Genomic DNA, 13,973 nt, shown 5'->3' on the forward strand with positions numbered 1-13,973 from the left:
TACCAGGTACATTTTTAGAACCAGCTCGGCTTGGGTTCCAAGCGATCCAACCAGGTACTAAATTGTGACGTTGTCAGACTGCATGCCACCGATTGGCTGGCTAGTAGTTTTCACTCGATGAGTCATGAGAGCATTTCGTTCACAAAAATCAAAACTTTTTTTAAAGCCCATTTTTAAGTCTATTCATAGTCTTCGTAATTTCTGAGATCATTCCACAATTTATTGATATAGCCTTTTTTTTCTTTGCCCATCTTTACTTCTTCTGCCTATTTAAGGTAATCTTGTCTCAGTCTTGTTACTGACTTGTTGCCAGTTAACCCAATTAGTTGCAAAATGTTTCCTCAAGCGGTTTCTTTTTAGAATGACTTACTTTTCCAGCCTTTCGTTGCCCCTGTCCCAACTTTTCTGTTGCTGCCCTTAAATAAAAAAACAACAACAACCAATTTTTGTCATGAATAGTAAAATGTCGCAATATAAACCTTTGACATACTTTCTGTCTTCCATTGTGAATAACATATGGCTTTATGAGACGTGCAGGTTGTTATGTTTTTTTTTTGCAGGTTTGAGGTTGCAGGTCTAGATTCCAGTTAAGAATGTGATGAAGAAGCAAACAGCTGTGATGATGGCGAATTTATGAGATAAACTAAACAATCTGAATCTGCAAAGTTATCATAAATTAATATCTCTAGAAAATTAAAACCGCCGCCCAAGCATACAGATCACTAATAATTATAGCTCACTAATGATTATTTACTTCCTTGACCGCAAGTAAAGACATGTTGATTCATAGAGTTCATGGGATTTTACAATTCATGAGAGGGGACGGAAAAATTAGAATATAAACAAGCATGCTGATCCACACAGGTGTACACACGGGTGTTCACAGATACAAACTACGCCTTTCTTGGCTGCTACCTCAAAGCACATTGTGTGCTGTCAATCTTGCGTACTGCACAATAACATGCAATATTTAGTATCTACTGTTATCTACTGTTAACTAGTTTATTGTGATGGTGTTGTATTTATTATGTTTCTTTTTTATTTGTTTTCTCTTCTGTTTTTTCTTATCTCCATACAGGTGATCCAGGTGTTTTGTTTGTTTTTCTTTTTTTTATTCCCCCCCTTTCTCACATGTCTTCTCTCCCTCTCATTCTTTCATTCTTTCTCCCTCTCCTATCACCTAGTCATGTCTGTCCCGTCTGTAACAACCGAAAATCAAATCAAATAAATGCATAATTATAATAAAGGTCAATCAAATGGACCAATGTGGCAAGGCCATGATGATCCAATTGGTAAAGTAAATCCGCTTGGCATCTTTCTTAGCCTTCAGACAACAATTCTGATGGCTAAAGATCCAAAAGGGATAGGCAAAAAAAAGAAAATAATAATAATATAAACACTTGTGTGCCGATCCTAATAGTGGTAACATATCTCACAGATGTCACTGTGACTTTCAATTTGGAAATAAACATGAAAAAGGAACACCAAAGGTTTCAGGAAATAACAGTTTTGAAACATGGGGTAGCATGATGGTTAACACTGTTGCCTCACAGCAAGAGAGTCCTGTTTTCAGATCGACTGTGTGACCGAGGCCCTTTCTGTGTGGAGTTGAACCATGAGAAGTTGGTATTCATAAAACTATTATAAACAAAAATAAAACAATGCAGTTGTTTGTTTTCATTTTTAAAAATGTGTTTTTAATAAAAATGGAAGTGTAACTGCCTGTCCTTTGACTTGAATGTGTACTCAAAGTGGCATTTGTTATGTTTATCATAATAACTGTCGCTGCCTGGAGTTGGGTGAGAAGTTCAGTCCAATAATCACCGTGTAGCTGCTGAGCAAATGTACTTTATTGAATGTAAAACTAAATTATGATTTCCATCAAATAAGAATTAAATAAAGAAACAAAATGCCCATTTCTTATCCACTAGGTCTTACAGAGTTCAACCAAAACCAAAACCATATCATGAACTACCACAGTTACTCAATACATGTGGCTTCTTGCTCCATGTTGTTTTGCATGTCTGTATTTATGTGTGTGTGTTTAGCCTGTATGAATTCCTTTCTCATAGTCACATGGATATGTAACTTTTTTTCCCCACTTGTTTACTTTACGAAGAACTTTGAACTCTCAGATTTTGATTAATCCCCTATTCAACAAGTTTCCAGTCCAATTTATGTGCAAACTAGATAATAGGTGTTTTGTTATATATGTTTGAAATTACTATTGTAAGTAAGTTATATATTTTCTTGCCTTATCTATTTACACATGAGACACTATTAGAAAACACATTCAGGGAAGTTTCTTTTTAACATTATTACGAACGTACACTGCAATTAAAGCTGATAAACTCCTTATTAGAAAGTATTTAACTCCTTGGTGTGAAGGGGGGTGTTGAAGGTAGACTGGTACACCCTGACACTAACACAGAGCATAACCAAGGAGCGGCTGCCTTAGGAATGTGTGGGGGTTATGGGAGGATGGTGTTCCTGTATTTGTGATACCGCAGCAAGGTACAGACACTTTAAGGTTGACCCCACCCTAGAGGAAAACATGTAGAGATAAAACCTAGCCATAACAACTGCAGAACTAGGGTGGACTTTTCTCATACAGAACAAGACCCCTGACTGGAGGACAGGTACGATTGCCATGCGGAAAGGCCACAAGGAGGACTAACCAGGGAGGGTTAAAGTTTAAACCATGGCCTCTCTCCACTGATAGCCAATCACAAGTATTTTCTGTTTTGAATATATTATTTTAGTTACGAAATGTACAGGACTTCTGGGTGTGCACACTGCTTGACACTGAGAAGTCCACAGTCCTGGGGTATCGAAAAACATGGCAAATTTGTTTATTTCACAGCTAGTTGCTAGTCAATACAATATGCTGCCAGATCCCAGAATACACGTGTATGTTACAGTCATAACTTTTCTTTAACAGTCTCAGCATTTTTCCTTCCTTGTTTTTATGGGTATTTCTCCAAAACATGCATTAATCATAATTGTTGATCCTCTGGTATATTTAATAATAATAATAATAATAATAATAATAATAATAATAATAATAATAATAATAATAATAATAATAATAATAATAATAATAATAATAAATCATTCTTGAGAATTCTGCATTGCTAGCAAAGCAATGGATCATTATTTCACAGGGGAGTATTATCAAGATGTGACAATAGCAAAAGTGGCCAGTAGGTGTCACTGTCAAGCTTGGTTTCAGATTGTTTTGAAACTTTTGCACAACGGCTTTGAATGTGTCATTTGTTTTCACAAAGCCTTGCTTTGCTCATTACTGGCAAACACTGACGTTGCTCCAAGAACAGGTGCATGATCCCTTACAGATAAGTGGGGAGCAGTGTTGGTCAAGTTACTTGAAAAAAGTAATCAGTAACTAATTACTGATTACTTCCCCCCAAAAGTAATCCCGTTACTTTACTGATTACTTATTTCCATAAGTAATTAGTTACTTAGTTACTTTTTAAAAACTTGATTTACAACCTGAATAGGTAATAAAGCAATAGATCTTTCAGCCCAATTCTACTTACTGCCTAATCCATCATATAAAATGTAATCAAATGGAAAAGTCTCTTTTTAAAATTTGTTTTATTAGTTTTAATCTTTTAACTTTATGCATCAAGCAAAAATTAAATTATATGCAACCTTCTCTGACTGGAAGAAATTTGTTTAACATTTAAACCTATTTTCTGCACATTCCAGCACATCAAATAATTTTTTTGTGTGTTTACACTCAGTCTTTTAAATAAATGCAAGTAAAACACAGCAGAAAATAAATAAAATCAAAGACTAGCGGTTATGTTGCTCTATTTTCACCTGTATAGCAGGAGTGGGGTAGGCGTAGGTTTGCCATGGTGTAGGTGTGTCGTAGCGGTCAGTGGAAGAATTCGCGAGTGTGTCTGTGAATTTCCCATTACGTGGTAGCGTACTCGGTGCTTGCTCGGAAGTTAAGGGGTTTTTTCTCTGTAAAAAGACGTTTTCTTCCCACGCAGTGAACAGCGGACGCTAATGTTTTTGTCACTTTTTATGGAATCAAACCCAAAGTAAGGTCAGTACTTCCACGCTTTAAACGCTGCATGGTCATATTCTCTCCCGCACTTGATATATTATCCATTCTTGATTTGCACACAGCTGTTGCCACGAACGTCGCACTCGCTTACGTCATTGTCATGAGACACTCACAAAAGAATCACGGTTTTAGTAACGCAGTAATGCAGCGTGCTTATGGAAAGTAACGGCAATCTAATTACCTTTTTTGCAATAGTAATCCCTTACTTTACTTGTTACTTGAAAAAAGTAATCGGAATGCGTTACTGTAATGGGCAGTAACGCGTTAATCTCTGGTGGGGACCAAGGACAGGAATCCAGGACACACACACACACACACACACACACACACACATATGCAGTGACATGTAAAACAATAACATACAGTAAATGCAATGACAATGATCTCAAACACAATGACATTGCAGTGAAAGCATACCTGTGTTTTTTGATGCAAATATATGGTCACAAATATAATTTGTTTTACCAGTTAGTTGGTGAAGAGGTCTTCCTTACTTTAGTATTAAAAATAATTTTACATGGGTTTATGGAAATGTAATTGTTCAGCTTTGCCACAAGGGGGAACTAAAGCTGGGTATGGTAGGCTGCTGACCTACCATTCCCTGACAACAGATGAGAAAGAGCCTGCAGACAGAATTATCTAATCCAAATGCAATTCTAAAGATTGAAAACCTTTGTATGTGTATCTTAAGATATATAGAAAAGGATTCAAAGCAAACTGATCAGAGTGTTACTACTCGGAAACTTTTTTGTAAAGGACTCTGTGAGATAACGCAGTTATTTTGTATATTTATAGACAGAAAACAAAGTAACCACGTGGATTAACAGTGTGATTTGATGTTGTGGTTTTTGTTATGAGAAAATTGTGGAGAAAAAGATAAAAGAATGTGTACATGAGCATAAAGGATAAATACGGAAATTCTGTTTAACAAAATGAAATAAAGGAAGCAGAACTCACATCTCCCGAATCCACCTTTTGTATATAAATCAGAGCCACCTGAAGGCTTGCTACAGTTTTCCTCTTTAGACTGCTGCCCTTTAACACTGAAGCATTTATATAAAACAGCTCCCTCTGCTGGTATATGTAATGTGTTTTCTGTGATTTTTATGATTTCTCATCAAATGAGTTGTAGAAATGGCTGTTACGTTCCCCTAAAAGGGTCCAGGCGATTAGGGAAAGTAACAAAAAGTGTCCGGGTAAAAGGAGACAGAGAGGCAAAATGATTAAATTAAAGAGTTTTATTAAAGTTTCTATAATAACTGAACTAAAAGAGATGAACAAGCCACTATCACCAATTTAAGAAACAAAACAAAACTCAAGCGTCGGTCAGTAAACTGAAAAGTAAGTCAGAAAAGGGTTAGTAACCAAACACACTCCTCTCCACCAAGCAGGAGCAAACAATCACAAGATTCAGCTCACTAGCTGCAACCACCAAACACTCACACAGCTCACTAGGTAAAACCCCTCACATGGCACTCTGGCACCAGACCTCACTCACCTTTCTCTGCCCTTAAATACCTTTAATTGCTGATGTGAGTCAGCTGTACAAAAGAAAAAGGTGGCACCTAAGGCAGGAGAGATGGTAGGACATGCTCACATAGGCAACTTCAGGAGGAGGCCTATTGAAATTCCTCTTGAAAAATTTATATTAGGAATAGGATTTTGTTTAGTTGACTCATGTAGTGATTAAGATGTGAGCTGTAGCTCTGTATATATATCTATATCCATCTATGGGCAAAAGTAGTTTATTAATGTGTGACAAACAATACTACCAATGAAGCACCACTCTCATGTTTCGCAGGTGGGACGCAGATAGACTCAAAGGCAGGCTGACATAGACCGAATAAAAGAGTCCAGGGAAACAAAGTCCATTCTGTGAAACAGCAAAGTAACCAGCAAGTTCCCAATAAAGGAGTAAAGGGGGGGGGGGGGGGGGGGGGGGGACAAGGAAGACCGCTGGAAAGAAAATGCAGTTATATGCCAACAGTAAGGGGATAATCGGTGGGGGGGGGGGGGGCTGAACTGATTACCAGAAGGCACAAAGACTATCAAAATGAAACAGGAAGAAGACAAGGAACACAGAGACAACACAGAGTTCTGAAATTAGGAAGGTGGAAGGTGAAAATAGGAGAGACAGGATAAACTTACAATTAATGAACAAACTTTGGACTAGAGATGGACCTATCCAATATTACGTATCGGTATCGGTCCGATACTGACTTAAATTACTGGATCGGACATCGGAGAGAAATAAAAAAATTAATCCGATCCATTAAATATCACAAAAGCACCTCAGAAAACTTGTGACATGGCGTAACTCAGCTCATAACCTTAGCACGTCGGAGCTGTATGAGTCACGACAGAGCGGCTGTGGCGTGAGAGACCTGTCGGTGGTGTGGTTGAGCATTTGAAGCCTTGCTACCAAACCGGCATTTCATCTCCGAGGAAGTTATCCCATGAGAGAAGTAGTGATGGGTCGGTCGCAAACGAAATGGCTCTTAGAGCCGGTTCTTTGACGTGAACGACACGAGCCGGATCCTTATCACGAGCCGTGTTTTGTTTTTTTTCTTTCTCTCACCCTCTCTCTCCCACTTTTTTTCCACTTCACTCAGCATGCGAGCCTTGTGCTTTACGCTGGGAAGAGGGGGGAGGGGCGGTAGTTACACAGTAGCACAGGAACAGAGCAGGAGGGAGAGAAAGAGAGCCAGGAACAACAAGGTATAGTAATCATCCACTGTACTCAAGCGCTTGAATTCAACCTAAAAGCCTGCTGTCATACAGAACCAAGTACCCTCCGCGGAAACTATAGCTAATGTCACAACTGGATCTGATGAGACAGCTATGATTTCTGGACTCGAAGTAAATAATCCTGAATCAATTTATACAACATCAGTTTGTTTGTTTTGCTTTCATAACAAATAGTTTGAGCCTTTAAAAAAAAGAAAAGAAAGTATCATCAAGAGAAAGACAATAAGCTGCCTAGTTTGTTCGAAATACACCGCAGTATAATATTATATCACATTTTTTTATCTCTAGTTTTTCGTGTCCAGTTATTTACAAATGAATACTGTGTAATGCTTGTGTAAGTGAAAACCTGTCCGTCTACCTTGATCAGATTTTTACTGCACTACAAACTTCTAGTATGATTAAAAAGAACAAAGAAAACACAATGAATATAAACAGAATATAATGCTTTTCACTTAAAAGTAAATACTGCCCAGAGAGTGAACTACTGTGGTGGAGTGCTTCTGGTTTACGATATAATTTACACGTGAGCCTTGAATTCCAGTTTATGAAATGGCTCTTGGTGATCATGCAAATACCTCTCTGCCCTGTCCTCACTTTCTTATATCTTTGTTCCATGAAGTTGGGACATGTTAATGATATTTTTTCCTGTAAAATTCAGTAACTCTTCCTTTTGCTAACAGTTCCAATGTGTGTCAAAGTGTACAGGTCCTTCTCAAAAAATTATGATTTTGTGATAAAGTTCATTATTTTCTGTAATGTACTGATAAACATTAGACTTTCATACATTTTAGATTCATTACACACAACTAAAGTAGTTCAAGCCTTTCATTGTTTTAATATTGATGATTTTAGCATACAGCTCATGAAAACCCAAAATTCTTATCTCAAAAATTAAGCATATCATGAAAAGGTTCTCTAAACAAGCTATTAACCTAATCATCTGAATCAACGAATTAACTCTAAACACCTGCAATCATAGAATGATTACAATATTGAAAAAAACAAATGCCTGAATCCTAAATTGTGGATATCCTATTGTTGTGATCTAAAATGTAACACTAAATGTGATTAAAACACTAAAAATCTGGACTCCTGGGCTCAACGACTGCAAGAATCACCAGCCCGAGGAAAACACAAAATACACATGACCCTGTGACAAAGACAATTCATTCTTGAATGAAGACATTGATCTGACTTTTTAAAATTTTGCCAATTGTGTTTATTATTAATTTGGGAAATAGAAAGGGGTGTGTGTGTGTGTGTGTGTGTGTGTGTGTGGGGGGGGGGTGTAAAGAAGAAGGGAAAGGAAAGGGATAGAAAGAAGGAAAGAGATAGAGGAGAGAAAACCCCAACAATCCCCTCTGAGCAAGCACTAGGTGCGACAGTGGATAGGAAAAACTCCCTATAAAGGAAGAAACCTATGACAGAACCAGGCTCTAGAGGGGGCAGTCAACTGTCAGGACTGGTTGGGGGGTGAGGGTGAAAAGAGAGAGAGAGAGAGGGGGGGGGGGATGGGACAGGTGTTAGGAGGTAAAGAGAGACAGGGGAGGGAGAGGTGTCAGGAGAGAAAGGGGAAGAGAAAGGGAGAGGAGAGGTGAAAATTAAGATGGGACAGAGGTGGAGGAAGACAGGGTGACATCAGCAGTAGAAAAAGTAGAAAAAGAAGAAAAAGCAGGAGTGTTCTTCCTCCAGAAGAAGCGGAATCTTTTTTTCTTCTTTTCCATCAGCTTTTCCACGAGCACTTTTTTCTCTAGGATGAGGGTTCTCAGCTGATCGATTGTCTCTGCATTCTCCTTCTCAAGTCTCTTGCATGTTTTCTCCACTTCTTCTAATTTGGCTTGTTTGTCTTCAAGCCTTTCTTTCATTTCTTTAGATGTTGCCTCCTGCGTTAGCTTTGCCTCGTGCAGCTCTGTATAAGTCTGTTGTAATTTGTTGTGCGTGTCTTCCAACTGCTGACTGCTCCTCTCGATTTCTTGAAGTGTACACTGCAGATCTTCGTTTGTTTTCTCCAGTTGTTGCTTTAGCACCTGCATCTCAGTGTTTTTGCACTTCAAGTTGTCTGAAAGTTCCTCGAGTTCTGTGTTTTTTCTCAGCATGTCATTGAGCTTACTCTGCATCTCTGAGCATTGGTTTTGCAGCTTTTCCTTTTCCTCTTCCAGTTCAGTTGTTTTGTAGTTCAGTTTGTTATAAAGTTCTTGCAGGTTTTGGTTTTTCCTCTCAAAGTCCTGGACAATTTCTTTGTCTTCTTTCTGCTTTATTTCCTGTTGTTCTTGGTCTTGAAGCAGCTCTTGATATTTGTGCAGTGTTTCATCAAGCTTTACCTGTAGCACTCGGTGTTGTTCCTGCACACCTTGCATGTCTCTCTGGTTAATGTCCAGTTTTTCTTTCTCTTCAAGGATTTCTTTATTCTTTTGCAGAGCTTCATCAAGCATTACTTGCAAGCCTTCGTTGTGTTTCTCGATGTTCTGAAGCTTGCAATCCAGATGTTTCTGTTTCATGTCTTGCTGTTCTTTCTCTTGAAGGAAATCTTTATTTCTCTGCAGTGCTTTATCAAGCTTTATTTTCAGCGCTGTGTATTTTTCCTGCACGTCTTCAAGCTTGCAGTCCATCTGTTTCTGTTTAATTTCTTGTTGCTTTTGTTCTTGAAGCAACTCCTTATTTTTGTTCAGTGTTTTATCAAGCTTTACCTGAAGCGCTTTGCATTTTTCCTCCATGCCTTGGAGTTTGCGCTGCTTCATGTCCTGTTGTTCTTTTTCATGGAGGAGCTCTTTAATTTTTTGCAGAGCTTCATTAAGCTTGATTTGCAAGCCTTTGTTGTGTTTCTCCATGTCCTGAAGCTTGAAATCCATTTCCTTCTGTTTTATCTCCTGTAGCCTTTTTTCTTGAAGAAAGTCTTCATTTGTGTGCGGTCTTTCATCAGGCTTTGCCTGCAGCGCTCTGTATTTCTCCTCCATGTCTTGGAGTTGGCACTGCAAGTCTCTCTGGTTAATGTCCAGTTTTTCTTTCTCTTCAAGGATTTCTTTATTCTTTTGCAGAGCTTCATCAAGCATTACTTGCAAGCCTTCGTTGTGTTTCTCGATGTTCTGAAGCTTGCAATCCAGATGTTTCTGTTTCATGTCTTGCTGTTCTTTCTCTTGAAGGAAATCTTTATTTCGCTGCAGTGCTTTATCAAGCTTTATTTTCAGCTCTGTGTATTTTTCCTGCACGTCTTCAAGCTTGCAGTCCATTTGTTTCTGTTTAATTTCTTGTTGCTTTTGTTCTTGAAGCAACTCCTTATTTTTGTTCAGTGTTTTATCAAGCTTTACCTGAAGCGCTTTGTATTTTTCCTCCATGCCTTGGAGTTTGCACTGCTTCATATCCTGTTGATCTTTTTCTTGGAGCAGCTCTTTATTTTTTTGCAGAGCTTCATTAAGCTTGATTTGCAAGCCTTTGTTGTGTTTCTCCATGTCTTGAAGCTTGAAATCCATTTCCTTCTGTTTTATCTCCTGTAGCCTTTTTTCTTGAAGAAAGTCTTCCTTTGTGTGCGGTCTTTCATCAAGCTTTACCTGCAGCGCTCTGTATTTCTCCTCCATGTCTTGGAGTTGGCACTGCAAGTCTCTCTGGTTTATTTTCAGGTGTTCGTTCTCTTCAAGGATTTCTTTATTTTTTTTTCTCTGAGACATGTTTGAATCTGTAAACTGTCACTCTCAACAAGATCCAAATGTTTTAAAAGATTTCTCTGGCGAATGTTTGAACGCTACGAACATAAATGCTGCGAATAACAGACTAAAAGTGGTTGTGTCTCACCCCTGTTTAAGGATTTTTTAGAATCAAAGGATCAAAGGATCAAAGGACAAAGTGGTCATAAGATTCTAAACGTGTCATAGTTGCCAACAGATAGTGGCAGTTTTTTTGCATTTGAAAGTAAACACTGGGCTGATTTCAACACCATTACAAGAAGTGTTGTTAATCATTCTTTTTAAATCATAATCAGGTTACCACAAATTGTTTTTTAATTTAGTAGAACTCAAAATGTTTGTCAGTGGGTAAACAATTCATAATGCACCTTCAGGAACATCAAGTTATTCTTAGTACTGCATACTTGCAATGAATAAGTTGTCCTAACAGTCATCTTAAGTAAACTTTACTCAACTTTTTGGAGGTAATGAGTTTGCATAGTTTTTTTGAGTTCTGGGAACTAATTAGATTTTACAGTGCAGTAGTTTGAACATTTATAATAACATTTCTGCACACTGGAACAAACCTGTCTCCTTTTCTAGAACTGTTGCTAACACTTATGAGATGAAAATGAATCCTCCATCGCGAAGATAGAGAGTGACAAATGTTACTTTTCTTTTTTTGTTTATATCTAAACTTTAAAAACAAAAAAAGAAACTGTTGAAATTACCTGGACTGCCTCAGCCCAGGTGATGTAACATTAGCAGACAGAGGGTTTGATGTTGCAGAATCTTTGGAGCTGTACCATACTGAACTGAAGAGCCCAGCTTTCACCAAAAGGAGGAACTAACTGGTGTTATGTGTCAAATTAACTGACATGTTAGCTGGTGGAGTACCCACTGCATTATATATATATATATATATATATATATATATATATATATATATATATATATATATATATATATATATCATCTCTTTTTTATAATAAATAATCAAAAACTTTATTTAAACTAAGATTTTAAAAATATGTGCAGTGATCGATGTGTTCTCAGGCATGTGCTTCAATCCACACACAAATACAAAACGACCTGACCACACGTACAACTGTTTCACAAACTCTATAAAGCATTCACACTCCAATGGATGCATCAGAAAGCAACTTGGGATTACGATCTTGTCCAAGGATATTTGGCCTGCAGACTGGAGCAGCCAGGGATCAAACCAGAAAACTTTCTGATCAAAAGCTGACTTGTGCTAAATCCTGAACGGAAGCCACCCCATTTTAGCCAGCCAAGATTAAATGGCACATTCTTTAATTACAGAGTTAGGGATTGTTACATGGAACTCAAAAGAAATGTTGAACCCATCTCATGTCCTGTGTCTTCTAAAGCTGTCTGTACTTTTACAGACAAAAGTTCATCAGCAAACCGTTTGCAGGCCTCTAATTATCAGGCTGTACTCAAGCGCTTGAATTCAACCTAAAAGCTGTGCTGTCATACAGAACCAAGTACCCTCCGCGGAAACTATAGCTAATGTCACAACTGGATCTGATGAGACAGCTATGATTTCTGGACTCGAAGTAAATAATCCTGAATCAATTTATACAACATCAGTTTGTTTGTTTTGCTTTCATAACAAATAGTTTGAGCCTTTAAAAAAAAAGAAAAGAAAGTATCATCAAGAGAAAGACAATAAGCTGCCTAGTTTGTTTGAAATACACCGCAGTATAATATTATATCACATTTTTTTATCTCTAGTTTTTCGTGTCCAGTTATTTACAAATGAATACTGTGTAATGCTTGTGTAAGTGAAAACCTGTCCGTCTACCTTGATCAGATTTTTACTGCACTACAAACTTCTAGTATGATTAAAAAGAACAAAGAAAACACAATGAATATAAACAGAATATAATGCTTTTCACTTAAAAGTAAATACTGCCCAGAGAGTGAACTACTGTGGTGGAGTGCTTCTGGTTTACGATATAATTTACACGTGAGCCTTGAATTCCAGTTTATGAAATGGCTCTTGGTGATCATGCAAATACCTCTCTGCCCTGTCCTCACTTTCTTATATCTTTGTTCCATGAAGTTGGGACATGTTAATGATATTTTTTCCTGTAAAATTCAGTAACTCTTCCTTTTGCTAACAGTTCCAATGTGTGTCAAAGTGTACAGGTCCTTCTCAAAAAATTATGATTTTGTGATAAAGTTCATTATTTTCTGTAATGTACTGATAAACATTAGACTTTCATACATTTTAGATTCATTACACACAACTAAAGTAGTTCAAGCCTTTCATTGTTTTTATATTGATGATTTTGGCATACAGCTCATGAAAACCCACCCTCTCTTTCCGCTTCACTCCGCATGCGAGCCTTGTGCTTTGCGCTAGGAAGAGTGAGGAGGTGCGGTAGTTACACTTGCAGTAGCACAGGAACAGAGCAGGAGGGAAAGAGAGAGAAAGAGAGCCAGGGGCAACAGCATCACATTAGAAAGGTATAGTAATCATCCACAACTATTTTCAGTTGCGGATGATAAAGGATTCAGAAAGTTTATTCATGCAGGCCCATATGACAGAGAATATGCATCTTCTTTTTGTTTTCATATTTTAATTTATATTTAATTGTGTTGTGGTTTGCAGTGTTTTGTGTTGTTTCACTTTAAATTTGTTTGAAAAGAAAAAGCTGAAAATTTAAATAGTTAAAAGTTGAAATGTGAATAGTTGATTTTTGTATTATATGATTTATTCATTACATGTGGAGTGAACAAAAGACAACAGAAGTGCTCCAGGATGCTAGGGGCAGTGTTGAACTTTTTGGAGTTTGTACGTGTTTTGTCTCTAGGGGCCACCACATATATTTATATATATAAACATATATAAATAAAATCACTTTTTTTTTTACATTAGTAATTCCTTTTGTGCATAATTTTATATTATTGTTAAAAATAAATAAATTAAAGCAACAAAACAACCTGAAGAGCCGGTTCGGAGCCAAAAGAGCTGGATCTTTTTAGTGAGCTGAGCCGAAAGAGCCGGTTCTCTAAAAAGAGCCGGAAATCCCATCACTAGGGAGAAGTAAAGCAAGTGTTTAGGTTCATCTCTGAATGTTTCTAAAGCATTCTCACGTTAAGCTTAACAACCGATATATGGAGCGACTGCCTCTTCTCTCCCCCTCCCTCTCCTGCTGCTACTTCAATCATGAAACTGATCAATGATCAGCTGATCGGGTTTTCTGTCGCGACTCCCGTCTCTTGTTTGTTTTTGATCAACTTTGCGCCAGAACGAGGAAACCAGCTACTAAACAACAGCAGCATGTTTAAGCTTGACAAGCTGTTGTTAGAATTTATTGACAGCTGGTAACTGTGCAGGGGCGGGTCTAGCAAAGTTTTTCCAGGGGGGCAGGTAGGGCATTAACAGGGAAGGAGGGGGGGGGTTCACCATGAAAAATGAAGTGGAGATTGTCAGGGAC

At 37.7% G+C, this 13,973-nt stretch overlaps 1 protein-coding gene across 1 annotated transcript; it reads right to left on the reverse strand.

Annotated features, from left to right (window-relative positions):
* Positions 1–6,475: 6,475 nt before the first annotated feature.
* Positions 6,476–11,323, reverse strand: LOC146508041 (uncharacterized). Its single transcript, XM_085178605.1, has one exon. It carries the CDS (start codon positions 10,504–10,506, stop codon positions 8,446–8,448), a length of 2,061 nt encoding a protein of 686 aa, XP_085034731.1. The 5' UTR covers positions 10,507–11,323; the 3' UTR covers positions 6,476–8,445.
* Between the last annotated feature and the right edge of the window lie 2,650 nt (positions 11,324–13,973).

Source organism: Neolamprologus multifasciatus, chromosome 11, assembly GCF_963576455.1.
Source record: "Neolamprologus multifasciatus chromosome 11, fNeoMul1.2, whole genome shotgun sequence".
NCBI lineage: Eukaryota > Metazoa > Chordata > Actinopteri > Cichliformes > Cichlidae > Neolamprologus > Neolamprologus multifasciatus.